The sequence below is a fragment of the Pyrenophora tritici-repentis genome, chromosome 8 (genome assembly GCF_003171515.1).
Source record: "Pyrenophora tritici-repentis strain M4 chromosome 8, whole genome shotgun sequence".
NCBI lineage: Eukaryota > Fungi > Ascomycota > Dothideomycetes > Pleosporales > Pleosporaceae > Pyrenophora > Pyrenophora tritici-repentis.
Window position 1 is genome coordinate 1,010,925 of NC_089397.1, and position 27,630 is coordinate 1,038,554.

Genomic DNA, 27,630 nt, shown 5'->3' on the forward strand with positions numbered 1-27,630 from the left:
GACTCACGCACTAACTCTAGCATCTCTCAACACTGTTCTTCCATTTTACTCAATATTCACTCGCTCAGAATCTAGGCGGCCCAATTACCAGGCTAGACAAACATGTCAGCCGCCAGTGCTGTCAAGCATCGTATTGAAGAACACCTCAGCCATAACGAGGAGCACACCAAATCCAAAACCCAAGCAGCAGTGGATTTTGCCCACCAGGCCGAACGTCTTGGACAGTATACCCCAGACCAAGAAGACGAGTCAACAGGTTCTACACGGGCGGTAGAGGCGCGATTCATAACCCCACAAGACCCTGTGATTGAGACTGCAGACGGTCGCAGACTTCCCGCTGTCCCTCTCGAAGAAGCGACAAAGCTCAACCAACTGAGAAACATCATCGACGACGGACATCCGGCGCAAACCAAGCCTCTGGAACCACGGTTACGTGAAGCAAAAGATGGAACAGTCCACGGCCTCCTCCCAAAAGAGGCGGAAATGCAAGGCGAAGGGTTTTCCGATGTTCCCCTAGGTGATTCAAAAGCACCCTGGAAGACGAACCCTCTTTTCCCGCCTTTGCCCATGTATGGACCTCCTACGCTCATGAGAAGATGCCATTGCATGTTTTTCCGCGTTTCTTCTGGTATTCTGTCGTTTTTGTTCCTTCTCGTCATTGTGTTGGGTGCCGGATTCACGTCGCTTCCCGGCATGGTTAAGCATCTAATTCTGTTGCTTACCTTTCGCGATCCTGACAAGCGGCGACCTTTCTACAACGAAGAAACCAAACGAAAGCAAGCAAGACGAGAAGCCGAGCGGGCATGGAAGAAGCAAAACATTGTACCAACAGAGAAGAAGTTGGAGAATGGGGAAGATAGCGGAACGGCTGAGGAGTTTGAACCTTTGGAGGGTGGGCCTGATCCGCTGGTCTGCGATGTTCGCTACTATGCACGACGAGTAGGGCTTGATTGCGAAATCTTCGATGTTCAGACAGAAGACGGCTTCATCATCGAACTCTGGCATCTCTACAACCCTCGGGATTACAAACGGACGGAATCCTCCCAGCGCTCGCCACACTCACCCGAGCTTTTCCCTGAAGACGGCAGTCGGGTCGCTGGATCGCAATATCCAGAAGGAAACAAGAAATACCCGGTCCTCATGATACACGGCCTCTTGCAATCTGCGGGCGCTTACTGCACAAACGACGATGACAGCCTCGCCTTCTTCCTCGCAAAGTCCGGCTATGATGTCTGGCTTGGCAACAATCGATGTGGTTTCAAGCCTCGTCACAGCAGTCTGGACTACGGCGATCCGCGCATGTGGGCATGGAATATTCGCCAAATGGGCGTGATGGACCTTCCAGCCCTGATCTCTCGTGTACTGTCCGAAACGGGCTTTGAGAAATTGGGACTCGTGGCTCATTCGCAAGGCACCACACAATCACTCGTCGCCATGGCCAAGGAACAAAGGCCCGAGATTGGTGAGAAGATCTCCGTATTCTGCGCTTTGGCACCTGCTGCCTACGCTGGCCATCTCATCAACAAGGCACAATTCAAATTCATGCAAGTCATCAGCCCGAACATGTTCCGGACCGTGTTCGGTATCCATGCATTCATCCCTTTTATGATGATCATGCACAGCCTTCTTCCAGGCAAGTTCTATGGCTCAATGGGGTACCGCGTCTTTGCTTTCCTGTTCAACTGGACAGATGATCGATGGGAGCGCGATCTCAGGAACCGCATGTTTCAGTTTGCTCCTGTTTACGTGAGTGCGGAGAGTATGAGATGGTGGCTTGGACGAGAATGTTTCGCAAAGCAAAAGTGCATATTGGCCACAAGAGAAGAGAAGGCTATTGAAGACCGAGAAGATGAGGAGCATGATCACAAGAGTATCCAACAACAGATAGAGCCAAATAACGCTGATAAAGAGGACGAGCAGGGGAGGAAAGATGCTGGTCGTTATGCTTGGTACGGACCGCAAACTCCCCCATTTGCACTATGGGTCTGCGGTTCCGATGACCTTGTAGACGGCCGCCGGCTTCTGCGTCGTTTTGAGCGTGGTCGCGAACCTCACGTCGACGTGGTTCATTCCAAGGTCATTGAAGGATACGAACATCTGGATGTGATCTGGGCAATGGACTCTATTGAGAAGGTTGGAAAGGAGGTCAGAGAAGTGATTTGGAAGACGGCATCGGACGAGGCGCGCAAGGTGTGTCGGACGCCCAAGGGATGTGAAGATATTCAGGATTATTACAAGAAGGGTGAGAGGCGGTCGAGTAGGGTGCAAATCGATGCCTCTGCTGGTGAGTGGAGTAAGAAGGGCCAATCACAAGTGGCTGGTGGCCCTGGAGAGTAAGACGGATGCAGCTCCTAGGGTTCTCGTGGCCATGTCCCGAGTGCTGGCGATAGGGGCTTATTTTCGCGTTCGCGTCGCACGGTTGGAGCACATGGATGGCGTCTTCTCCTTTTCCTTGAGCACACAATATACCCATCCTCCTTTTCACGATAATGTCAGATGCACAGTATAAATCAAATTGACGTGAGGTTATGCATGAAAAGACGGGATGAAAGTGGCAAGGCGCCGCGTCGCGTAAACAAACCCAGACCCCTGCATAACCCCACCAAGCTACGACCAACGGGGCTGTCTTCACCGCTTGAACCCAGGACACTTCTACCACGACCGTTGCGCCGGCACTTTGACGTCCCTTTGACAGTCTGTTTGACACAGCAACACATCCACCATGCGAGGAGAGGTACGTATGCTAGCATTGTTGTCTATACATGAGAGGAGCTGTCCCTAAACGCGTGCACTTTCCCCGCCTCTTGCGCCTACGGGGGAGAGGACGGATGCAGTGCTCCCTAGGGCTATATGCTCCTAGAAGCCAGGCCGGAGGAAAAAGCAACAGCTTTAGGATCGCATATGACGAATGCAGTGGGATTGAACGTAGATTGCGCAGGCAATGCTAACATTGAGCGCGATAGATCTGCCACCTTCACATCGGCCAAGCTGGCACCCAGCTTGGTAACAGCGCTTGGGAGCTGTACGTTACCCCGAATCCGCATGCGCCCCGATGTCTGTAGTCAAAGACTGACCCGAATACCACAGGTACCTCCTCGAGCATGGTCTCTTGCCTGATGGTCGCCCCAACCCCGATGCGAAGGAACTCGGCGAGGGCGGATCCTACGAGACCTTCTTCACAGAGACTGGCAGCGGCAAATACGTCCCCCGTTCCATCTTCGTCGACTTGGACCCTTCTGTATGTTGCCATATGTGTGGAGGTTTAGAATAGCGCTGACTAGAGCAGCCCATCGACGAAATCCGAACTGGTGCCTACCGCCAACTCTTCCACCCTGAGCTGTTGATCAGCGGCAAGGAAGATGCTGCTAACAACTGTGCGTTTCAGAACCATGCATGGAAATACAAGGCGACTGACAAGAGTAGATGCGCGTGGTCACTACACCATCGGCAAGGAGATGGTCGACAGCGTAATTGAGAAGATCCGTCGCGTCGCTGGTAAGCTCTACCCGCTTTCCTAGCTCGATTCGCTTGCTAACCAGGTCAGATAACTGCTCGTCGCTTCAAGGTTTTCTCATTTTCCACTCTTTCGGTGGTGGTACCGGTTCCGGATTCGGTGCTCTTCTCCTTGAGCGCCTCTCGACCGACTACGGCAAGAAGTGCAAGCTCGAATTCGCTGTGTACCCTGCTCCTCGCGTTTCCACCTCCGTTGTCGAGCCCTACAACGCTGTCCTCTCGACTCACAGCACCATTGAGAACTCCGACTGCACATTCTTGGTTGACAACGAGGCCGTGTACGACATCTGCCGTCGCAGCTTGGATATTCCCCGTCCCAACTACGAGCATCTGAACCGTCTGATCGCTCAGGTTGTCAGCTCCATCACCTCCAGTCTGCGCTTCGACGGTGCGCTCAACGTTGATCTGAACGAGTTCCAGACCAACCTTGTGCCATACCCTCGTATTCACTACCCGCTCATCAGTTACGCTCCGGTCATCTCAGCCAAGAAGAGCTCCCACGAGAGCTTCAAGGTCTCCGACCTCACCTTCCAGTGTATGTTTATCATTTCCATCATCTTCTGCGCCTTGCTAACGTAGACAGGCTTTGAGCCCAACAACCAGATGGTCGTCTGCGACCCACGCAACGGCAAGTACATGGCTGTCGCGCTCCTGTACCGTGGTGACATTGTTCCCCGCGACTGCAGTGCTGCAGCCGGTGCTCTCAAGGCCAAGTCATCCTTCAACTTGGTTGAGTGGTGCCCGACTGGCTTCAAGCTTGGAATCAACTACACAAAGTATGTACCCTATTCTTCATCCTTATGCTGCATCACTAACACATTCCAGGCCCATCAGCGTCCCCGGTAGCGAGCTCTCGTCCGTCGACCGAAGTGTTGCCATGCTTAGCAACACCACTGCCATCGCCGAAGCGTGGTCCCGCTTGGACCACAAGTTCGATCTCATGTACTCGAAGCGCGCTTTCGTGCACTGGTACGTGGGTGAGGGTATGGAGGAAGGAGAGTTCTCCGAGGCCCGTGAGGACTTGGCTGCGCTGGAAAAGGACTACGAAGAGGTTGCCAGCGACTCGCTTGATGACGAGGGCATTGAGGAGGGCGAGTACTAAATTTTGTAATTGCGTTCGGGACCATGCTTTGGGGACACTTTTGAGCTTGCTACGACAGGCTGTGTGGGTGCGATAGAACTGGTCGCAGTCACTATCTTTTGATAGGGTCAACATGTTTAAGTGGAAAACTATTTTGTCATTCAATTTACTCTATACCTTTCGAGAAACAGCTATACTCATTTGATGTGATGCGCTGGCAATCTAACCGGCAATCACCAGCGGGGTGCAATGACTGGCAGAGGGATTGTCAAGAGACTTGTAAAACGGCAGTCATGATCTCACGCCACCTAATGTTAAGCAAATGTGCATGTTATAATCACGCGATGTCAAACAGGCGCTCGGCGAAGTGAACAATACGTAATTATTTACATTCTACATGTGAGAAATAGAGAGAGCCCGGCGCACTGCCCTTGGCCTACGATGTAATAGCAAAGCAAAGTAAACTGCCCTCTCCATCTATTGTAGGAGAACATCCAGCGCAAATAAAGTATGTACTATGAGAAAAAACTTTTCTCCCCTCTCTTTTCTTTCACACCACACTAGGTGAATGGGATATAGAGAAAGAGAAAGAAAGAAGACCGGATACCACCTGGGTGCCATGAAATATGTGACGGTGGGTAAGCATCTAATACGCGTGGCTGGCGGTTACAGTGGCCCCTTATACTCTAATATGTCAAGTATCCTATGACACCCCGGGGGATACAACGCTCCAAAGAAGAGCCGCAACAGCAGAGTAAAACATATGGTGTTCTACCTCCTGAACCTTCTCATTTCAAATACATCAGTGCGCGACCTCGCGGGTGGACTAAACGTCCTATCTGAGCCCGCGGTGCTCGGTAGCGCGCCCGAGGAATGCGGCGGCACATCAACACTGGACGTCATACGCAATGGAGTCTCATCGTCTCCTCGCACAGCCTTCTCGCTGACTAGTCCAGAACGTGGGTCCATCGTATTGGTTCTGGGCGGGATATCGTAGTCTGCCTCTGGAATATCGGCCATGGCAGCTTCTTCATCGTTACCATGGCGGTTGCGGGAGAAGAAGCGATTCCGATGCGTGCGTTCGCGCTGCGTGGAGCTAGCGTTTGTGCCTACGCGCTGGATACCGGTGCTGCGGGCGCTGTCTTCAGATTGACGGGTGCGATCCTGAGAGCGGGAAGGCGAAGTTACGCGAACGACTGTGGCGCGGGCGCGGGCGTCATTTTCGCGGTCATCAAGGACGTCCCCGCTAGGGTCGTCGAGACCCATTGATTTCATGCCTAGGGAGAAGTCGACTCGGCGGCCCATGGCAGAGAGGGTTTCGGGGACGCGTTTGGTGGTGCTGGGTTGACGGAGGATGGAGCCGTGGCGTGCTGGGGTGTTTGAGGAGCCAGCGGGGCCGGGAGTGGTGCCTTCGGCGGGTGCGACGAAAGGCTGGTCTTGAGGCTCGTTGCGGATATGGCCGTTCGGTTGGTCGGGCGTTCCGTTGATACCAACGCCAGGTGTAGCAGGGTTCTGAAGGTTCTGAAGATATACTGGGAAAGACTCTTTTTGACCAGGGTAGCGCATGCGGGGACCTTCGATTTCGCATTCCTGGATGGCCATGGTGAGTGCACAAATGAACTTGTTGCGGCGCTGGAGCCTGAGCAATTCGTTTTGCCAGTTGGACTTGTAGAAGAAGACGACGTTTAGCTCGAGCCAGTGAACTTCCTGTACTGCTCGTAGCTCAGTAAGAATGTTGGTTTGGTACTCGCGCTTTTCAGCAGTGACGAATTCGAGAAGGACATTGCGAAGACGTTCAATCTGCTCCAGAGTGGTACCAAACTTGATGATGATGGGTATGGCCTCGGCAAGGGCACCTGAACGACGGTGGTTGAGGATAAAGAGCGTGTTGAGGTAGCTGTTGGGCGCTTGAACAACGTGACCCTGCATCTTCTTGAACTCGGTGTAGAAGAGGGCAATCTCCTTGACAAAATAATCATCGCCTCTGCCAAGGTCACCGGTATTACCGTAGACTGTGACACGGTCTCCAACATCGTAAGGGTGCTTGACGAAGACGAAGATGCAGGACTGGAGGAATTCTTGTGCTGTTGCAGAGAAGAGCCAGGATAGAGCGAGAAGAGTTGAACCGGCAGACGTGAGTACACCAGCAGCTGAAGTCGAGATCAAAGAAATGAACACGATGATGGTGATGATGAGTACGATGAACATGAAGACATCGTCCAGCTTCGAGACGACACTATCCAGATCCTTGAGAGAAGCGGTGATGGACTTGCGCTCGCGGCCGATTTCGACACAGACAGCCTCGAGCTCTTCCATAGAAATGTCGCCATTCATGTCCTTATCAAACATGGAAAAGGCTGCGTTGGCTTCATCGTCGCTATCGAAGGCATTGTTAAGGTCTTCGTTATGGACAGTCTCGGTTTCAGGCCGCGCGAATGTTCGATACAACCGACGAGCCAGGACCTGAGCACCACTTGTGGTACTAATCAGTTGAAGAACAACTTGATGAGGGTGGTTGCTACCAGTCACGGCCCGTCCAGTGAAATCTCCGGCCACCTTACCGGCGATATCACCGAATTTGTTGAAGCCGACTTTGATGTTCCTCTGTGCCTCGTTCAGGACTTGGCCGGGAGTACGAGCACCAGATGGGCCATGGTCGTGATCCTGTTCAAACTCCGAGTCTTCCATAGCAATCTTCTCTTTGGAGAACCTGTACAACTTGCCAAGACTGCCAATCTGGAACTTGTTCAGCTCGATCCTGTCCTGGTATGTTCGGAGATGGAAGCTAATGGCGATAAGCTGGATAATAATCTTCTCGATGAAGTTCAGTACAAAACCGACGAAGAGTGTTACAAGCACCTTGTTCATGTTGCGTTCCCAGTTTCTAGTAGTCTTGACACCGTTGAGATGGTGATTCGTCATTGTTGGGAGGAACGACACCTCAATGGCCAGCCACCAAAAGAACAAGGTAGCCGGCAGCTCGAGCTGCTTTCCCATGTCTCTCCACTTCTTGCTGTTGTTGGTGAAGAGACTGGAAACAAGACCGATAGGCCAGGGAAGTAGCTTGGCAAGGACCTGAGAAATGTGTTAGTGATGGTAGACGTGATACCAAAAGGATGCTTACTCTTCCTGCCCATAGTGTCAGCCACACGATCATGAGCCATATGGAAAACCAGACCAGTTCGACGCCTCCGACAGTAGCTTCGTCGAACACAAATGCCCCAAGGAGAAGAGGAATTAGAATCACAAGCACCATGGGGGTGATATACGTAAAGTATCTCACGAGCCATGACGAGTTGTGCACCTTCTTGAAAAACTTGGAGAAGTTGGTGTTGGGGTTTTCGGGTGGTGTATAGCGGGCAGCCTGCTCGTGCAATGGGTTCGTAGCTTCGTCAAAGTCGTCTACAACTTCGGTTCGGCGAGATCGTACTCGCGTCATGGACCGGGTAGTTGACTGGTTCCGCATCAGAGCTTCTTTTTCATTCAGTCCTTGCTCGACTGCAAGCACCGCGAGATCATCGTTGAGTCTGCTGGCCTGCTCACGATTCTGGGATGGTGATGATATGCCGTTCATGGGAGGAATATCATGTGCGGTCTCGACTGTCAGATGTGTGCCGGATCGCGATCGGCCGTGTGTTGCCCGTGCGCCAGTATCTAGATGCAGGGGATGATGGTGTTCGTCTCCAACCACCGTTCCGTCCTCATCGGAAGATCGCTGGTGGGGATATGGCATATTGCTGTCCATGTCGTATGTCGGCTCAGGCCTCTCGGTGTTCGGGGTCGTCATGGCGGAGATGCGCGCTCAGGCCGAGACGATCGTGATATATGGGGCGACGATTGCCTTTTCGTCCCCACGACAATCAATGGCTCGCAGTCGCCGTTGCACCTGATTGTTACAAAAAACTTGACAGTATGGGGCGCCTAGTAGGCGTGTCTAGCGGGTACAGCGGTGTTTTTACACTTGTATGCCAAGTATTCTATGAGACCTGGGTGGTTACAGTGATGGAGCTGCGAGTGTAAAACGCGAACCGCAGTGATGGTGTGACGTCAAGCTCGTTGCCGACTTTTCCAGATAGTTATTTAGCGAGTGACAGAGGGAAGTCCCGTTATGTTGTGATAGCAGATAGCAATTTTGTGCGAGCGTGAAGAAAACAGAAGAAGAGGATCGAAGGATGAACAGCGATGTAGCATGGAGTGGAGCGGGCCTGGGGTTAAAGGAGCAGCAGTGGGCCAGGGATTATTTTTGGGGACTCCCGATCTGCGGTTCCTCTCAATTTCGACGCCAACCTTTCGCCTGGTGATGGTCCAAGACAGAAAATTGGGTCTTCAAAGCGTCGGCGGACTTGTGTGGACATGGCAAACCTTGGGTGGGTCTCATCGCTTTGTCTAGATTGTCTGTTGGGACGGAGTCTGGTACGAAAATGTATGCCGGAACGCGTTTGCATCCAACAAAAGCGATGGGGTTGTCCTATCGGGCTTGTTGTCGGTGTGGAAAGACGGCGCTTTTGTGCATTCTACGGGCGCGTTGGTCGCTGACAGCGGCCTCGCACCCGTTAGGTTCTTCGCGCGGCGCGTTGGGATGACAGCCACCGACGTCACGCAGCCTCCTATGCAGGTCCCGCAACTTGTACAGTAGTCGCAGTCGCACTCGGCAGCTTTCAAGTCTTTCCAATTGCACTTTTGTGTCTAATTGAGTCAAGTGCACATGCATGCAACACTGCTGTACGCCACCACACGTGTTCCACAATCCCGTAATGGTAGCTCTTTTGAATAATTCGCCGATTGCGACCGCCGTCGACGAGCTTAAGTACTGTGCTGTGAGAGCTCCAAGCGTCTCTTGACTTCTTATCCGTAATTTCAAAGTCAAAGTTTCTTATCGCGGAAAGGCTGTTTCACACCAAAGTCACGGCTTTTACGAGACCTTGGCAAGTGCCGATCCCAATGCCGCCCCTGCATAACCAGCCTGAGCGTGAGCCATTCCTTGGATCGTGACGTGGGGGTCCTCTTCATAATGGGGCAACTACAACCAACACGACAACAGATGATCACTTCTCAAAGTTGCGAGACCCGCAAGCATCTCATTTTCCCCATCTTTGTCCCCCAACGTTGATCTGGGCCATGTGCAAAGGATGAGCGACCCTGTGCATCATTGTCGTTCTAGACACTGGCTATTGCGGCAAGCTCAATACTCACCCCGTTACACTGCCCAGGTGAGCACGACGCTGCCTTCCATCATAGAGCGACGTGTCCTCGCATCAAGGTTTAAGCGATACGACTCGAGCACGGGTATTCATGCTACCGATTCCGCGCTGCCATGTGGGTCTCACAATCCGTATTGTGTCATACCTGGTACATCGAAACAGCTTTCGCTGTCATCTCAACCGATGTAACTTATGCGTAGACCGCTTCATTATCGGAGGTACAACGTATTTGGATACCCGCTATTCAAACTCACCATTGAGCACTGCTCCATCAATATCGGTATCACCGATTGTTGTCAATTACCTACATAGAATCACATGGAAGACATGTACTGTAACATTACCATGAATTTGCGTACATATTTCACTGGGCATTATTGCAGTAGCGGTGGCAATGGTGGTATGGGGGAAAGAGACATTAATAGCACTTTCGGTCCGTTTCCTCGGCCTTGCATACAGTACCGACATGATAAAAATGGCCTTGTAGTATCCACCAAGGGCTCCTTTCATAGAGAAGGCGTTTAGCCTCGATTACATTTATCGTCTGATGTAGCTTGAAATATAGGGATTACCTAAATAGGCAAGTATCCAAGTCTGTAGATTACTGGTAAAATAATAGTGAATACAGTTGCTGGTGTGGTTAAGGAATGGGTTACTACCGTGGACCACGACGTTCACTTTGGAACTACTATAATCTACTGCTGATTACGATTGCCTATTCTAGCAAATATAAACCTAGCATACCCTAGAGTAGATGCTAGATGCTGTTGAGTGCCGTGAGCTACGGTGAAAGCAATAGTCTTGGCATTGGTGACTGGGGATCGAAAGGGACTGAGAACATTCACCCATTTCATTGCTACATTCCACACTTGCGACTTTATTGCCTAATGTGGTAATGCCGATCTGGAAAGCATATTATTTCAACGGGAAGTTGGAAAGAAGGTCGGGAAGGGGGCTTTAAGGCTGTAGAAGGAGACGGGAGTGGATGTACATATGTGGGGGCTAGTTCCTTCACCCTCTAGGTTACTGTAATCTACAGTTCCGAATTCCTTGCCTAATGCGGTAACTATAGTTTGAAATGTATATCATTCCAGAGAGCAGTTGGAAAAGGGTACAAAAGGGTGCCTCAAGGTCGTGGAAAGAGGGGGGAGTGAATATAATATAGGTAGAGGTTAGTTCCTTCACCATCTAGGTTACCATAATCCACACTGAAGCAGTACTTGCCTAATCAGGAAATCGGGGGCTGGCAAACCTCATTATTCTGCAAGAGAAATGTCGTATTGAGATTGCACATTTACTACGGTCGTTGTCCCAACTGTTGTATTCTTGCATGTATCACCGCTCTCACCTGCCTTAGCAGGGACGACACCATGCCGGCCTGTCTATCAATGAAGATACCAACCAGGCACCGTGGTTGATTCTTCCTTGCTGCATCTTTCTATTAAATAAGAAGATACCGTAAGCTATGGTGTCTCCTCTACTGACCCTTGTAAAGCCCGGGAGCGGAACCGAGGCTAAAAAGAGAAAGGCGCGTCGTCGCCATGTCATTCGCAATGCCGCCTCGTTGCGCAGCTTCCCCGCAAACTTCTGGACTCACCACGACCCACCATGTTCACTTTACCAAGGCCATCATTGCCAGCGTTTCTTCGCGCGCGTGATGCGCCACACTTCAAAGTCGACTTGCCTTCCGTAGAGGTCCACGATATCGAAACTTCGGCGGAAAAGCGACCGCGAACACTCAAGCACCTGCTCAAGGCTAACCACGCCAACTACTCGATCATATACCACGACCTCAGATTCCACAACCATACGCCACACGTACGCTGCTCCTCCTGTAAAGGCCGTAGCTGCTAAGCATGTGTCTTAGATACTGGGATCAGCTTACCTCCTCGGAGGCACAACAGAGCATCTGAACGACATATATGAGAAGGAGGCTGCACAACTGGAGCCCTGGCATGATGCTCCTGGTGAGATAACTGCGGATGACTGGCGGGATTTTCTGGGGAAGCGCGAGTGAGTGATTAACTGGTGCTTGGACTTCTGGTTGTTGATGTGCAGCTAGGTATCAACGTGCCTTTATCGACTTCTTCGAGGACCAACTTGTGAGCAAGAAGTATGACGTCAAGGAAGTCATTAATGAATTCCTCCTCAGAGGCAAAGAGCCGATGATCAATGGCATAATCTCAGGCCGTATGTACGACCCACAATCATCTAAGCGTCGCTAATACCACGTAGTGGCGCATCCTCTTATCCATCTCGGCTACGCTTACGAGCTCAATTCGAAAACCGTTGCTATCGAGGCCCTGGCCATGGGCTCGTGCTTCTATGGTTCTCTCCACAAATACATCGACGACCCGAAATACACAAAGCCCAGCCCCCACGCTGCGGCGGGACGCCAGACAGGGCTCCTGGTTTTGCTTGACAAGGTTCGCGAGGACAAGCGCTTCGATGGCCTATACGATCACCGAAGCGGCGATATAACCAAGGTGCTGGAGGAGCGCGAAGAAGCCTTCTTAGAGTACTGGAATGCCTGGGAGATCACCAGTCCGAATGAACAGTTCCAAGCTGCCCAGGAAGTTGGTTTAGGCCTTCTTACAGGCACACCGGCACCTGAGAAGGGAAAGTACGATTTCTTTCTCGTACATGTACTGACAAGTTCGCATGCAATTCGCATCCTCCTTCCATTGATCCCGTCGAAATTCCATGTCAGCCTGTTGCGCCAGTGGTGGCTATTTGCACTTGGTGTATTCATTGCACAAATGAGACCGGAGATTGATATGGAAAGTGTGATCCCTGGTGATGGTAGTGAGAAGACTTGGAAACATGTTGTAGACAAGGCATTGAACGGACCACATTCAACTGACGCGCATTACGTCAAAGGTGAGTCACAATGGTCCATGTTGTTTAGGTCTCCTGACTAACAATCTTCAGCATTGCGAGCTTTAAAAGTAGCTGAAGAGACGTGGGGACGATCAGAAGCTGGGTCGAGTCATTGGCTCAACGCTGCAGTCAAGTTTGCTGATGGCTTCGAGGGCTGGGGAGGCTTTGGCACAGCAGAAGACGAAGCAAGGATGGGGTATCCCGAGAAGCAGTAATCCCGAGAGGAAAAGGAGCAATAATAAAAAGGATAACACAGGGATCATACACATTTGTAATGCTCAAAGCTGTCGACAGCTCATCCCCAGGCTCATGTCTACCTTGGATATACAGACTCGAAATCTCCAATCCATGGCCCAAGTGCAAATACATTCTCAGAGCCCCCTTGTATCGTCACCGGCCCACTACTCACGCACCAGAGTGGTTCAAAATTAGACTGACGCATGCAGAACCAAAGTGGTAACCCAACCTTCGCCCTCCTTGTTCATATGATCAAGGGTCCGTAGGGGTAGGCTGCTCTCACATCGATGAACCACGGTCTTCAACCCCTTCAGCTCAGAAAGAGGATAGCCACACAGCCACAATACTATCCAGCGCGCTCGCGTACATCTCCCATCTGCAGACGAACCAATGGTGTTTGTGCTGGTCCACCCACTCTATGGACTCGATGGCGCACAGTTGCGCTTTGGTGCTCGCATCGAGGAACTTTGTAAAGGCTACGGCTTCATATTTGTAAAGTGCAAAGGAAAAAACACAGTACTTGTAGGGAAGAATGGCAGTTTCGTGGTTGAGTTGGCGGCAGGTTAGCGGTAGTGCCATTGCATTCTTGTCGGGCTTCATGGCGGCGTCGGTGTATACGTAGTCAAAGATTCGGTTGCGCAGCTCAGAGGGGAGGCGGAGCAGGGGCGAGTTCGTTTGGTTGAGAGAAGTACTGGCACAACATGTTAGCATGGATGTAGGAATTGGTGTTTGAGAGTAGTAGTGGTCTTACATCTTATCTTGCTCTTCCTGTAGCATAGCTTGCTAAGACATTGTGATAAGAGACCGCTTCAGATGATTTGTGTAACTTTCGATTGAGGAGGAAACTCTGATGGTATGAAGGTGGATGGGGCAATTGTATTATTGCGTGTACATGTGTTTGTTTTGAGATTTATGTAGAATTCGGGACACGCTGCTAGCGTGTATTACTAGCGAGTGAATCACGTGACTATGACTACACTAACCTCAATGGACCATGTGACCTTGCACATGTACATTACACTCAATAATACAGACCCTTCCATCTCAATGATCCCCTGACACTGCTCGAAGCCAGCAAGGTAAGCCATTGAAACCTTTAGCTTGGTTGCATGGTACGCAACATCACCTGCATCGTAGGAACCTGCAAAGCAGCATCCCAGCTCGCAGCTCCAAAGCCCCCAGCTGGCCTACGCCACTCCCGCACCTCTTCGTATACATCACTGTGCGACTGCCCCTGCACGGGCTCCCGAATGAAGTACCGAACCGCCACCGACTTCAGTCCCTTTAGCTCATCCACCGTCCACCCCTCCTTCTCCGGATGACCCCAATACCCGCTCAGCGATTCGAGAAAGCCGTAGAAGTTGGGCAGACGGAACTGAATAAAGTTGGTGATCGTGCTCCTACCAGTAGCGAGAAGAGAGTGGTGATAGTCGAATGAAGAGAGACGCTGGTCAGGCAGGGTAGGACCAGTGTCGCGAAGGCTCTGATGAGTGACCGCAGGAGAATGTTGAACACCCTGCCCAGCACCACCACCAGCCTGACTCGGATAACCCCCCATGGTCCTCACAGCCCCGCCTCCACTCACCCACATCGGATTGCCAACCCGTCGATGCGAACCCCTCATCTCATGCCTTCTATACGCATGAAACTCCTCCTTCTTATCAAACTCCGGCGCCTAAATCGCTGCAATCTGTGCCTGTGTGCGCTGCTCAAGGAACCCAGAAAAGTCAAAAGGCTCACAGAAGGAAAACATCAAGGACTTGTATGGTAGCACGGCGGTCTCGTGGTACAGTTGTGGGTAGGTGAGGAGCAGGCTTAGCGAGTGTGGCGGGATGGCTGCACGGGTCTTTCCGTAGAAGCAAACGTCGATGCATACGGGAGGGAGAACGAAAACGTGGTCGAAGATTTGGTTGCGGAGTTCGGAGGGGAGGCGGAGGAAGGGGGATTGGGTTTGATTGAGGATGGTTGCTTGCTTGAGAGCTGTTTGCTCGTGCGTCGGCGAAGACATCTTGAGCCCGACAGCAGTTGTGTGGCCGAGTTTTCTTCTGGACCTGATAGTTGCGCAAGTTGATGAGTTCAAGGTTGTGTTGTTCAGTAGGGGGTGGGTGCCTAGTCTTATATGGGAAGGAACGCGCTAGTGGGCACTAGTGAGCGTATGAATGAGCGCAATGGTCGCGCGAACACAAGAGAGTAAGAGTGATTGAGAATCGCATGATTTTGCCTCGTCAATTATTTCCGGGACAACGAACCAGACAGAATTGTAAGGCAGAAACCGGTAATTACTACTAACTACTACTATTCATACAACAGCTAAAACCCTCCTTCACACAACAAACCAACAAACTTGTCAACGCCAATGCTAAACAAGACGCAGAAAAACTTGCTATGTGTGTGCGACAAAGGAAAACCCGGCTGGTCTAGCCAAAGATGCTCACACGATCCATCTCTTGAGGCCTCAAAGAGATTGGCATCGCGGCATGATGATGGTGATGATGATGATGTCGCAGAAGACAAACGACCAAGAAACGACCAAAAAAAAAGCAACGCTATTTTGGAAACCCAGAAAAGACCCTTCATGCCATCATCAACCGATTCACGAGGTGAAATCAGTCAACAACGCTCACTCGCTCTTTCCCTGTCACCAGGTGACAAAAGTGTGACCTTCAGACCCCCCGATCTTCCAGCTCTTGAGGTACCCGAGAAAGGGAAAAAAGACGCAAGCGCCGTGAATGAAAACAAGCCCGATGCGGTCGTGGTATCATATGCAACAATTTTTTGCAAACCAAGTGAACAGACATTACTTCCTCCAATTGCCCCCGCAGACGACCATCAAAGCGTCTATTTCTTGCCGAGCAGGCCGCCGACCATGCTCATGGGGCCGTTGCCGCCCTTCTTCTTCTTCTTGTCGTCTTTGCCGCCGAGCATGTCAGTCAGGCCACCAAGTCCGAGGCCACCAAGGAGCTTGTTGATACCAAGACCTCCTAGCAGACCGTTGACGAGGCCACCAAGACCCAGACCGTTGAGCAGCTTGCCAACAAGGTTGAGAACACCCGTCAATAGCAGACCAACAGCAGCGATGATCTGGAAGAGGGGCTCGGTGAGAAGAGCCCAAAGCGGGTTAAGCTTCTTCTTGGCGTGGGGCATGTCGGAGATCTTCTTCTTCGCGTTGTCGATGGTAGTGACGACCGTGGTAGTAAGCTCCTTGAGGTTGTCGGCAAGCTTGTACTCCTCAGGAGAGGCTTCACCGGTTTGCTGGCGGCCCTTGGCTTGAGCGGCGATACGGCCATCGGGGTCAAGTCCACGGAGAGAGCCATTGCAGTCGTTGAGGATGCGCGAGCCCTCTTCAATAAGAGGCTTGACGTTGTTGACAAGCTCCTCTTCATCGAGCTCATCGCGAGGAGTGCGGTCGGCTTGTTCGATGTACTGGATTATTGTTAGAAAATGGCTGTAATTTGAAAAAGCAATGAGTCAAACATACCTCGGTGATCTGCTTCATGACGGGCTGGACGCGTTGAAGAGTGTCTTCGCAAATGGCTGACATCTTCTTCGCGAGCTCAGAGTCCTCACGACGCTGCCTCTCCTCATCGGTCTCATCCTCAGGCACCTCCTCTTCTTCCTGGATGTTCTCAAGAAGAGTGACTTCTCCGACCTTGTTGCCGTCGTTGTCCACAACATAGCCGTTGTCGTCAATCTCGAGACCAGCGCAATGACCAAGATCACCAGCAGTGAGACGACCGATGATGTCGCCGTTCTCGTCGCGAACCTCGCCCTCCTTGTTGACACGCATGCCAGACATGGGGTTGACGCGACGCTCCTTCTCTTCAGGTTCCCAGCGCTCGGCCTTGCCAATGACGTTGCCGTTCTTGTCGTTGATGTCGCCATCTTCGTCAACCTTGTGACCCTCGAGCTTCTTGATGTCGCCCTCGGTAACACGACCGATGATTTCACCAGAAGGTGTCTGAACGGTGCCGTCTTTGGTGACAGTTGCGTTGTCGAAACCAGCAAATGGACCCTCAGGGCCAGACTTCTGACCATGGGCAAGCTCAGCAAGTCCAATGACGTTACCTTCGTTGTCCCAAATCTGGCCCTTACCATCAACCTTCTTGCCGGCCAGGGTAGCTGGGTCACCCTCGGCAACGCGTCCGAGAATGGTTCCACTGGAATCAACAACATTGCCAGCCTTGTTGACAGTGCAACCGGCAAGAGCGCTGAGGTCGACTTCCTCTTCGACTTCTTCTTCCTCTGACCATGGCTCAGCATGGCCCTTGATGTTGCCGTACTTGTCGATGATGTCACCGTCCTCATCAACTGTGTGACCGACGAGCCTCTTCAGGTCGCCCTCAGTAAGCTGTCCGACACGGTTGCCGGCATTGTCTTCGACGAATCCGTCCTTGACCACGCGAAGACCCTCAAATCCAGCGAATGGACCCTCCTTACGCTCAGGGCGTTCGTTAGGAGGGATGATATCGCACCGACCGACAACCTTGCCAGTGTCTCCGTGAATGAGACCTTCGCCGTCAGACTTGCGTCCGGCAAGCTCGGCCAAATTGCCCTCGACGAGCTTTCCGACCGGAATGCCCTCAGCGTTGACGAGATAACCCTGCTTGTTGAGGGTAAGGCCATCAAGGATGGATAGGTCGGCGGGCTCCTCCTCTTCCTCATCTTCGAGAGGCTCAGCGTGGCCCTTGACATTGCCGTACTTGTCGATGATGTCACCGTCCTCATCAACTGTGTGACCTACGAGCCTCTTCGGGTCGCCCTCAGTAAGCTGTCCGACACGGTTGCCGTCATTGTCTTCGACGAATCCGTCCTTGACCACGCGAAGACCCTCAAATCCAGCGAATGGACCCTCCTTACGCTCAGGGCGCTCGTTAGGAGGAATGATGTCGCACTGACCGACAACCTTGCCAGTGTCTCCGTGAATGAGACCTTCGCCGTCAGACTTGCGTCCGGCAAGCTCGGCCAAATTGCCCTCGACGAGCTTTCCGACCGGAATGCCCTCAGCGTTGACGAGATAACCCTGCTTGTTGAGGGTAAGGCCATCAAGGATGGATAGGTCGGCGGGCTCCTCCTCTTCCTCATCTTCGAGAGGCTCAGCGTGGCCCTTGACATTGCCGTACTTGTCAAGGATGTCACCGTCCTCATCAACAGCCATGCCAACGAGACGCTTGGGGTTACCTTCGACGATACGGCCAACAGTGTTGTCGTCCTCATCAGCAACCATACCACCCTGGATGACGCGGAGGCCTTCAAGACCGGCGAAGATGCCCTCAGGCTTGCTCTCGCGCTCATTCATGGGAATAAGCTCGCAGCGACCGATCTGTTTGCCAGTGTCGTTGAAGATGAGGCCATTTTCATCAATCTTGCGTCCCGAAAGCTCCTTGGGGTTGCCTTCAACAAGGCGGGCGATGGGAACGCCTTCGTCACCAATGACGTTGCCTTGCTTGTTGACAGTCCTGCCAGCAAGGATAGAAAGATCCTCTGGCGCCTCCTCCTCCTCCTCCTCAGCCTCTTGTTCAGGCTCATCGTAGCGTTCAGCGTGACCCACGACTGAGCCCTTCTTGTCAAGGATGTCACCATCTTCGTCGACAGCACGACCAACAAGCTTCTTGGCATCGCCCTCAACGACCTGGCCGACGCGGTTGCCCTTGTCATCTTCGACGAAACCATCCTTGACGACGACAAGGCCGTCAAGACCAGCGAAGGGAGCTTCCTCCTCACCCTCTTCCTTGGGAACGGTCTGGGCGCGGCCAATGACCTTGCCCTTGTTGTCCCAGAACTGGCCTTCAGCATCGCAAGTGGTGCCGGACTTGGAGAGCTTCTTTGCATCTCCCTCGATGAGCTCACCAACGATGTTACCGTTGGAGTCGATGAGCTTGCCAGCCTTGTTGCACTTGAGACCGTCAAGAATGGAAACAGGAGGACGGCCGTCTTCGTCAAGCTCCAGCTCCTCCTGCTCAGCATCTTCGGCCGCATCTTGAGCGTCTTCGGCGGCGTCTTGGGCATCCTCGGCAGCGCCCTCAGCGTCTTCAGCAGCATCCTCAGCCTGACCGACTTGCTGCTCGACCATCTTGGGAAGGGCCTTGACCTTGCCGATGACGTTTCCGTCCTTGTCAAGTACCTCGCCCTTCTCGTTGATCTTCTTTCCTGCGCACTTGGCAGCGTCACCTTCGACAAGCTCGCCGATTGACTCGCCTTCCTCGTCAAGGACTTGGCCCTTCTTGTTGACCTTCAAGCCCTCAAGCTCGTTGATCTCTGGGATGACCTCAACTTCCTTGACTTCAGGCTCCTGGACCTCGGAGGCTTCGACCATCTTGGGGAGGGCCTTGACCTTGCCAAGAACGTTGCCGTCCTTGTCAACAACTTCGCCCCTCTCGTTGATCTTCTTGCCGGCACACTTCGCAGCGTCGCCCTCAACAAGCTCACCGATTGGTTCGCCCTCCTCATCGAGGACTTGGCCCTTCTTGTTGACCTTGAAGCCTTCGAGCTCGTCGATTTCAGGAGTGACCTCCCTCATCTCTGGCTCAGCATCCTCATCAGCCTGCTCGTCCTCCTCCTCGGTCTCGCCAAGTTGCTCCTTGAGCTCCTTGATGGCGTTGAAAGCAGCCTCACCAGCAACGACATCGACCTTGCCAATGACCTTGCCGTCCTTGTCAAGTACCTCGCCCTTGCCGTTAACCTTCTTGCCAGCACATTTGCTGATGTCGCCGTCAGTGAGCTCACCGATCTCTTCACCGTCAGAGTCAAGGATCTTGCCCTTCTTGTTGACCTTGAGGCCGTCCAAGATTCTCGTGTCCAGAGCACCGGCAGCAGACTCCTTGAGCTTGTCGGCTGCACCCTCAGCAAGTTCGACCTGGCCCAGGACGTTGCCGTCCTTGTCGACGACCTCGCCCTTGTCGTTGACGGTAAGGCCCTTGACGTCTTCGATGTTCTCAAGGTCACCATCAGCGACGTTGCCAACAACGTCGCCGTCGTCGTTGAGGATCTCACCCTGGGTGTTGATCTCCATGCCCTCCAGGGCCTCGACGCCGGGAAGCTCGTCTTCAACTTCAGCAGCCTTCTCCTCAACGTCGTCCTTGGCACCTTCGGCGGCATCCTCGGCGGTATCCTTGACGTCATCCTTGGCTTGTTGAGCCTTCTTGGTGACGCCCTCAGCTGCACCGCCTTCCTCTTCCTCCTCTTCATCATCATCCTGCTGGTACGCCGGAAGGTCAGCGGCTTCGGGAGAAAGCTCGGCCTTGGCGATGACGTTACCATCATCGTCTAGGATCTCGCCGTTCTCGTTGAACTCCCTGCCTTGGATCTCAGATGGGTCTCCGTCGACAAGATGACCGACGAAGTCACCGTCCTCGTTGAGGATTTGGCCGGAGCGGTCGGCGGTAAGACCCTTCAGAACATCGACGTCGGGCATCTTGCCACCGGCACCTTGAAGCTGCTCGTCTGCCATCTCGGGAGTGAGTTCGCAGCGACCGACGAGGTCACCATCGTCGTCAAGGATTTCTCCGTTGTCGCCAATGGGGTAGCCAGTAAGATCCTCGGCATCACCTTCTACAAGGCGGCCAACGACCCTTCCGTCCTGGTTCTTGATCAACCCCTCCTCGTCGACCTCAAGGCCCTTGAGCATGCTAAGGTCAGGGGTGACACCCTCAGCAGCATCCTCAGCAGCATCCTCAGCAGCATCCTGGGCAGCGTCGGTTGCGCCATCAGTAGCGTCCTGAGCCTTGCTTTGAGCATCGTCCGTTGTGTCTTGTGCGGTGCTCTTAGCGTCCCCAGCCTTGGACTGAGCAGTGTCCTTGGCGGAATCGGCTGTATCCTGAGCACCCTCGGCGGTGCTCTCGGCAGTGTCCTGCGCATCCTCCGCTGTCTCCTGGGCGCCCTGCTGAACATCGTTGCCGGCGTCCTGAGCAGCACCCTGGGGGTCTTGCTTGGCCTTGCCGGCAAGGTTCGACGCGCGGCCAGCAAGACCGCGAGCACCGCTCAATGCACCTCCACCAGCCTGCTTGCCGGTGTCAGCCGCTCTGCTGGTGGTATCTGTCGCGTCGTCCTCGGTGTTGTCGGCGGTGTCTTCGGCATCGTCGCCGGCCTTTTGTGTAGCGTCGTCGCCAGTCTCGTCGGCCTCTTCGTCGGCATCGTTGTCGTCGTCAATTGGTTTAGGCTCAGCTTGCTCTAACTCGTCGCCAGCTTGTGAAACCTTGCCAGTGGTGTCTTCCGCAGCTTCCTCCGCCTTGCCCTTTGTGTCTTGGGCAGCCTCTTCACCCTTTTGCTTGGTGTCTTCTGCAGTGTCTTGCGCCTGGCTCTTGGCGTCTTCCGCCTTCTCCTCTCCTTGCTGCTTCAGGTCCTCTGCCTGCTCGGGCATGTCGGAGGTGGGGGCATCCTCCGACTTGCCTACCTGAGGCTTGTTGAGCTTTGGCGCAGGTGCTTGTGGCTTCCGTCCGAGCTTAGTTGGGGTGCGGGGGGCGTCACCCTTTCCTGCTGCTGGGGAAGGCATGTTGTTTTTGCTGCTGCTGCTCGTACTGTTGTTGTATAGGATACTCGACACGTTGTACGAGTTGTCGTGTCCGTGATGCACGGTGTAGGAAGAAGCTCGGTGGCTAGTTCCTGGATGACTATTTCCAGAAACGTTACTTGATATAGAGTGAGAACGTGTAGAACGGGGGGAACGTCTGTTGGGGGATTGGGGGAATGAGTAGAAGGAGTAGCTGTGGGAGGAAGTATTGTCTGTCATATATCAATTGACGAATCTTTCGTCTTTGTGAAACTGGGAATTGGCGAAAGGATCACTGAGAAGCAGGCATTTATGAGAGCTAGGTCTGATTGATGGGCAACATGGGATGGATGACGTCGATTCTCATGTCCTCCAGGCAGAGCTCGCACCTCAGTCGCGGGTAGGCATAGTAAACCTGCTTTGGCGCTGCACTGTGTGCAACGAACGAGAGGAGCATTGCGTCACAATACACCAAAGCCCCAGCCTCGAGCGGGGCGTCAGCGCATCCTGGTGGAATAGCCTCCACTCAGCGTGGTGAGACGAAGCGGACAGCTGCTGCAACCGGGGTGGGGCAGGACCTGTGGCTGAAATTGGAGCGGGTCAAAATCGTCGATTTGGTGAACCAGACCGCGGAGAGCGGGCTGTAGCCAGGATGGGCGTTGTATTGCTGCAGGTAATGGAGCTGAAACGCTCTAGTCAAGAAACACCTTGTCAGTTCTACGCGTACAGATACCTAGGTACTTTTCTTGCTGGGCAGAGTTATCCATTGCGTGAAGCATGCCAATGATTACGAACGTACTAGGCTATTGCTCACCTCGCCTTATCTTCCTGTGTGTGACCAACGGCTTCTCGCAGCTACTACCTTCGGGCGAGGACACTGCATGGCGAGGCGGGCTGGTAGCAAAAGCACACAATTCACGTCGCTCGATCGTAGCGCCGTGTGTGGCACTCGTTGTGAATCGGTTACAGCATCCCTGACAGTTATGATGTTCCTCCCCTCATCATGTCGCATGTAACAAGATGTGAGCAAAGAAGAGCAAGTCGTGCCGTGTTCAAGCAGGTTGCAGCGACGCGTATGCATACGTTGGAGCTGCTGACGTCATAGTGACAGGAGCTACCCCTACATAGCTTCCTTTTTGGCGGCGATCTGTGCATGCCTCCAAGGACGTCGACGCCACCCTGATGAGCTCGACGGGCTATCGACGCGGCATGGCTGGCGACTCGGAGGACCCTGCGTTTACTGCTGCTGTTGAGGGCCAGGAACGCGACCACGACTCGGATCAGAGCAGCCGGATAATACCAGAGACGCATATCATGGTCAATTGAGCCCATCATGTTCCTCGCTAAAAAAAAATACAGTGAACGGCCGCGGGGTTCTGTTGTAACGGTCGGGACGTTTGCGGTTCCCACCACCCTGCGAAAATGTCACGCATCGCTCTGACGTTGCAGCAAACTCTATCTTACCACGACGGACATCACATCGTCTAGGCGAGATATCGACGCTAGACGGTACCTGAAAAAGTACTGCGTGCCCTCAATAAGACGTCTGAACTTAATCGAATCGCGTGCAGGCCATGCTACTCCATAGTCCGGCCATGTGCGACAGCTGCACAAGCAATCTCATAGACGTACGAATAATCGTTTCAGATACCATGCCCCTATTATCACTTTGCCGAGGCATCGAAGCGAAATACGTATTGCGAAAGTTAAGGATCGGTGGCATCTTGGCTGCGGGTGCAAGAACAAAAAAAAAGTTGGACGTCTAGGTCCGTGATGACGCCAATGACGTCGGTCGCTTGCTGTTTGGAGATATCGTGGCGGCACGGAACGGGGGGACCGACGGCTGAGAAAGCGAGCGAGCGAACTGCGAAGCTACCGCTACCTGATGTCTGGTTCCTGGATTTCGTTTTCGATAGCCGTGCGTTGATCGCGTAATGAGCGGCGCGAGTAAGAGCTGATCAATACTGTTTGTGTGATGCGGCTAGTCATCGCATTGCTTCCACAACATTACAGTACTTTCACCGAGAACGTCATGTCATCTAGGCCAATCGATAATGAAATGGATACCATAAGCACGGATAGTTACATTATGGTAATTGCTATGGTAATTGGAGTGTCGATGCAGGAACAATGGCAGCCCACTCACGACGCAGGGGCAGCCTCCGTCTTTCCTATCGAATCTCGATGCCCCGCTGGCGCGATGCCATCTTCGACGTCTTCCCCTGACTTGCTCAACCACTTCTTCCTCTTCTGCTTGGCCGCCTCCCGTTCAATTGGAGCGAGGTCGTCTTTCTCACTTCCGCCTCGACTAAGCCGTTTCCAGATCCGCCGACCGAAGCTGGACTGCTTCTTCTCGGCCTCTCGTTTCTCTGCTTCCTCTGCAAGAAGCTGTCTCTCTCTTTGTGCGCTTTGGCTCATGTCCTTTTGCGCTTCCATCTTCCGCTCGTATTCTTCAGGGTGCACAACCTTTTCTTCAGCCTCCTTGACATGCTCAACCCCATGCTTGAGCTTCTTGCGTGTTTTGACGTAAGCTTCAAGACCAACAAGGACGGCATATGATCGGGAGATGGAGACACGCGACATGTCTACGCCGTTCTCCTTCATAGAGTGCACAAAGGCGCGGAAATTTCTTGTAGGGGGGCGATAGTGCCCTGACAAGGGGGATAAACGACGTAGCTGCCCATCTTTAATTTTGATCAGACCTGCAGCAGAGATACGCGCGCCATGGAGGAAAGAGCTATGTTGGAAAGCACCAGATTGCTTGATTCCAACGTACAGACGAAATGATGTGTCGGCAACCTATGCTAGCTTAGTATGTCTGAAATGGCAGCACGGGAGCGGCATTGCTTACAAAAATCCACGAGTTTGGCTTCACTGAGCTCCGCAGTAAGTGATTTAGAATGGTTGCAGCTGACACATGCTTGAGCTTCGATATACCTTTAGCTTTGTCAAGATCCTCATTCACATAGTGCTCTGCCTCCTCTGCTTCCGCATCACTTTCGGATATTGAAGAGCTTGAACTCAACGAGATCATTGAGCTTCGCCGGAAGGTCTTGCTCTGTCCAGAGTGAAGTTTTGCTTTTGGGCCGTAAGCCGGGGTATCGTCATCTACTGGAACGATGCCGTTGATACTGTCTTTGTACTCGAGAGTTGTATTTATACGGTTTCCATTCTTCGCCCAGCATAGCCGTCCTTCATGGTCGATGGTGACCAGGTAGTTCAAGCGCTCCTCGCGTGACAGGTAACGCACCCTTTCAGTGTCTAGTCTTGATCTCGACACAGTTGGGTGCTCATAGTTCCTTCCCTCGCCGTTGTCCAGCCAATGGAAAAAGTTCTCGTGTGTATCGGACTTCTTCCACTGCTCGTGATATGCGCGCAAGTTACTACCATATCTATGCTTCTGGTCCACCATCTCGAGGAAGTATTGCAGGTCCATCATTTTCGCCGTCTTCTCTCGTTCAGTCCTTGACTCACTCCGCTTGCGCCGTTGTTCGGTTTGCTCTTCCGGAGCATCCTCGTCTTCCGAAAGCGATGCATCGTGAGGGTCGTCGGCACCCGCGCGTCGTGCAATTTCGCCAACTCTTTTCCACTTTTCGCGTGCAACGATGGAGCTGGCTCTGTCGCGCTGCTCAGGCGTTGTGAGCTTATCGCGCAAGGCAGCCTCTTCTGCGCGCGGCTTCGGTCGGGTCGCGTTGCGCCATTTCGCTTGAGAGGTTTAGCTAGGGCGCAGTAGATATTGTGGGTGGACTGCTAACCGTCGCGTATAGCCTGGAGTCATTAGCCACACTTCTTTCCAAGTAATGCAAATGTCTCGGACCTCTGCCCAGCGCGCATTAGCATCCAGGCCCATGCCTTGGAGCTGCCTACGCTCTCTATATCCACGATAATTGCGCTGTATCAATTGGGCTGCTTGTCTCTGCTCTTCCGTGTCTGCGCTACCCAACTTGGGAGTCGCGACATCTTGGTTCCCAGCCATACTTTACTACACGACAGCTACGTGGCGCAGGACATTGGGCGGTTGAAGGTGTGGACGTGAGGCTTGACTGCGGGACTGGTGGGGCTAGCCCGTTGAGCATCCTTGTACTTCGGCAACCCGGCACGGCTGCCTTGATGCAAACAACAACACCTCCTTGCCAACGGCTATACCAGTCAATGTGACTATCAGTCCGATCGAGCATTTCAATTACCAAGGGGGCCTTAAATACAGTGTCTAAAAAGACCTGGAGATAACGTCGTTCGCAACCTACAAACTACTCCGGCCATGGACCAGCTTCCACAGGAATTAGTTGATCGAATCAGCAGCTATCTATCTCCTGACGACATCAAGAATACGCTATTGCTGTCCCATCCATTCCGATTTCCGCTGAAAAATACTCGGGGGCGTTTGAACAATTTACCCTAAACGAAGACACGACTGAGACGTTCATTGAGACTTTCTCTGGTCATCGGCTTCTGTATTTGCGCAATCTGTATTTCGGGGTCCGTCTTCCTCTTTCTGAGAACAGCGAGCTTCGCAATAACGCGGACCAACTAAACAAGCATGATAAGATTTTTACTCAACAAATCACGTTTCTGTTCAACACTATCAAAACAGTCGAAGAACGTGCAGGAACTAAGAATAAACATGGAACAGTTCGCCTTGGGATAAGCCCTGTCGGGCGAACAGTTTCTCGCCAACGTTCACTGTCGTATCATGATCACTTGAGCTGGCGCGTCCATTTGCTGGAACCAGAGGCACTTCCGTTACTTGAATCCATTCGTTCCCTAGAGGTTGGATATCACTGGGAGGCGCCCTTCACAACAATTGTAGATGAAGCGAATTATAGGTGGGCGGAAGTAAAACTGGACTACCGCGTAATGGTTGACCTTGCCGTCAAGTTGCCGAATCTTGAGTACTGGGGTTGTCGATTTGGAGGCAATGAATGGTCGCCGAAGGCGAAACAAGAAGCGAGAAGATATCTCATCCAAGATTGGGCTGGACCACGTCGGGACACAAGACAAGATTTTGCAAAAGCTCTATTATCTGCACGTCTGCCTGGTTCACTTCGGCGCATTCGTCTAGATTTCCTCTATGATCTCGAACGTAGTACGCATATTGACCATCTCACGGCACAGCCTGATATGGTAAGCCCATCGATCAATGATCTTTTCAGTACCAGTCTACACCACCTTGCGCATCATCTCCAGCGACTTCACTTGCGTGTAGTAGCAGATGAAACGCTATTCCAGCCCAAGGATAACTGTACCCTTTCCTGGCCGAATCTCGAGAGTCTCGTTGTCGTGTTTCACATGGTTAGCCCGTCGGGGCAATGGTGTTTCATAGGACCGAACGGCGAAGGGCGCAACACGGCAGCATTCAAGGTCGACGATGCCTCATATCCACCCTTGGAAACAACTCCGTATGACGAAGATATGATCGACCAGATTGATCATGATGGAGACCGGCGGCTATACATAGGAAGCCAAACCTCCCGCTTCCGCATTGTGCCAAATGATACTACACTACGGCCGTTCCTTATGGCCTTTGCCAAAGCAGCATCAAACATGAGGGCTCTCCAAGAGGCAGCGCTCTGGTGCCCTGTTTCATGGGTACCCAATGATGAAAATGGGGATGATTCAAGACCGGAAATGTTTTCAAAAGATTGTCCAGACACCAAAAGGGTCGCTTGGGGAGTGCACTATCAAGCGAGGGGCGAGCTTGACGATACTTGGCAGGGTGGGAACTTTCCTACAGAAGTTCCCCTACTCTGGTGGAAAGTCGGCCTGTGGCGTCCGGATCCCGAACTGCATGAGCTTTTTCAGCAGATTGGAGGTACGTCATGGAATGACAGTCTGAAGGAACACTGGGAGGATGAGTATTCTGGCAAGGGATTAGTGGATCGCTCTCGCTTTGAGTATTTTATGCAAGAAGAAGTTGACATGGTGGGGCTAATTCCGTCGCCGAGATGAAAATCCAGGGCGGGCGAGAGAAACTTAGGATCACGTAGAGTTGGCATTCCGGACTTGTGAGGCGCAAATGTAGGTCAGAGAAATTTATATCGAGGTAACATGTGTATGGTAACGTAACATAATTACGATACTTCTTCTGCTCATTTGGTAGAGCTATCGCAACGCTACACTCTTCGTCACAGTTCTCACCTTCACTGTCACCTTTACACAGAATAGCAAGGCATCGTGGAGACTGAAATGCTACTAATGTGTGGCCCGTGCACAAACTGGCTGACTATATGATC

The 27,630-nt window shown here is 52.6% G+C and overlaps 11 protein-coding genes across 11 annotated transcripts; 5 read left to right on the forward strand and 6 right to left on the reverse strand.

The window, feature by feature from the left end:
* Positions 1–102: 102 nt before the first annotated feature.
* On the forward strand, positions 103–2,337 carry PtrM4_138360 (ab-hydrolase associated lipase; the record flags this gene model as incomplete). The annotated part of the gene is made up of 1 exon (XM_066109376.1): positions 103–2,337. One exon carries the CDS (start codon positions 103–105, stop codon positions 2,335–2,337), a length of 2,235 nt encoding a protein of 744 aa, XP_065960298.1.
* Positions 2,338–2,722: 385 nt separating this feature from the next.
* Positions 2,723–4,615, forward strand: PtrM4_138370 (Tubulin; the record flags this gene model as incomplete). Its single annotated transcript, XM_066109377.1, has 8 exons — positions 2,723–2,734; positions 2,964–3,022; positions 3,088–3,238; positions 3,287–3,374; positions 3,424–3,495; positions 3,545–4,048; positions 4,097–4,289; positions 4,339–4,615. The coding sequence occupies 8 exons, from the start codon at positions 2,723–2,725 to the stop codon at positions 4,613–4,615; spliced, it is 1,356 nt and encodes a 451-aa protein (XP_065960299.1).
* Positions 4,616–5,365: 750 nt separating this feature from the next.
* Positions 5,366–8,381, reverse strand: PtrM4_138380 (MscS, Small-conductance mechanosensitive channel; the record flags this gene model as incomplete). The annotated part of the gene is made up of 3 exons (XM_066109378.1): positions 5,366–6,678; positions 6,832–7,669; positions 7,719–8,381. The coding sequence occupies 3 exons, from the start codon at positions 8,379–8,381 to the stop codon at positions 5,366–5,368; spliced, it is 2,814 nt and encodes a 937-aa protein (XP_065960300.1).
* A 3,022-nt stretch (positions 8,382–11,403) lies between these two features.
* PtrM4_138390 (DUF4243 domain containing protein) lies at positions 11,404–12,890 on the forward strand (the record flags this gene model as incomplete). The annotated part of the gene is made up of 5 exons (XM_066109379.1): positions 11,404–11,613; positions 11,663–11,808; positions 11,858–11,985; positions 12,031–12,675; positions 12,727–12,890. 5 exons carry the CDS (start codon positions 11,404–11,406, stop codon positions 12,888–12,890), a joined length of 1,293 nt encoding a protein of 430 aa, XP_065960301.1.
* Positions 12,891–13,222: 332 nt separating this feature from the next.
* PtrM4_138400 (uncharacterized protein) lies at positions 13,223–13,689 on the reverse strand (the record flags this gene model as incomplete). The annotated part of the gene is made up of 3 exons (XM_001938109.2): positions 13,223–13,226; positions 13,280–13,603; positions 13,664–13,689. 3 exons carry the CDS (start codon positions 13,687–13,689, stop codon positions 13,223–13,225), a joined length of 354 nt encoding a protein of 117 aa, XP_001938144.2.
* Positions 13,690–14,008: 319 nt separating this feature from the next.
* On the reverse strand, positions 14,009–14,470 carry PtrM4_138410 (uncharacterized protein; the record flags this gene model as incomplete). The annotated part of the gene is made up of 1 exon (XM_066109380.1): positions 14,009–14,470. The coding sequence occupies one exon, from the start codon at positions 14,468–14,470 to the stop codon at positions 14,009–14,011; it is 462 nt and encodes a 153-aa protein (XP_065960302.1).
* A 117-nt stretch (positions 14,471–14,587) lies between these two features.
* On the reverse strand, positions 14,588–14,920 carry PtrM4_138420 (DUF3432 domain containing protein; the record flags this gene model as incomplete). Its single annotated transcript, XM_001938108.1, has 1 exon — positions 14,588–14,920. The coding sequence occupies one exon, from the start codon at positions 14,918–14,920 to the stop codon at positions 14,588–14,590; it is 333 nt and encodes a 110-aa protein (XP_001938143.1).
* Positions 14,921–15,750: 830 nt separating this feature from the next.
* PtrM4_138430 (DUF3659 multi-domain protein) lies at positions 15,751–21,400 on the reverse strand (the record flags this gene model as incomplete). The annotated part of the gene is made up of 6 exons (XM_066109381.1): positions 15,751–16,335; positions 16,391–18,393; positions 18,457–19,431; positions 19,525–20,537; positions 20,694–21,175; positions 21,302–21,400. The coding sequence occupies 6 exons, from the start codon at positions 21,398–21,400 to the stop codon at positions 15,751–15,753; spliced, it is 5,157 nt and encodes a 1,718-aa protein (XP_065960303.1).
* Positions 21,401–22,579: 1,179 nt separating this feature from the next.
* Positions 22,580–22,723, forward strand: PtrM4_138440 (uncharacterized protein; the record flags this gene model as incomplete). The annotated part of the gene is made up of 1 exon (XM_066109382.1): positions 22,580–22,723. One exon carries the CDS (start codon positions 22,580–22,582, stop codon positions 22,721–22,723), a length of 144 nt encoding a protein of 47 aa, XP_065960304.1.
* Positions 22,724–23,539: 816 nt separating this feature from the next.
* Positions 23,540–25,373, reverse strand: PtrM4_138450 (DUF1151 domain containing protein; the record flags this gene model as incomplete). The annotated part of the gene is made up of 4 exons (XM_066109383.1): positions 23,540–24,196; positions 24,249–25,102; positions 25,153–25,165; positions 25,215–25,373. The coding sequence occupies 4 exons, from the start codon at positions 25,371–25,373 to the stop codon at positions 23,540–23,542; spliced, it is 1,683 nt and encodes a 560-aa protein (XP_065960305.1).
* Positions 25,374–26,254: 881 nt separating this feature from the next.
* On the forward strand, positions 26,255–27,346 carry PtrM4_138460 (uncharacterized protein; the record flags this gene model as incomplete). Its single annotated transcript, XM_066109384.1, has 1 exon — positions 26,255–27,346. The coding sequence occupies one exon, from the start codon at positions 26,255–26,257 to the stop codon at positions 27,344–27,346; it is 1,092 nt and encodes a 363-aa protein (XP_065960306.1).
* Between the last annotated feature and the right edge of the window lie 284 nt (positions 27,347–27,630).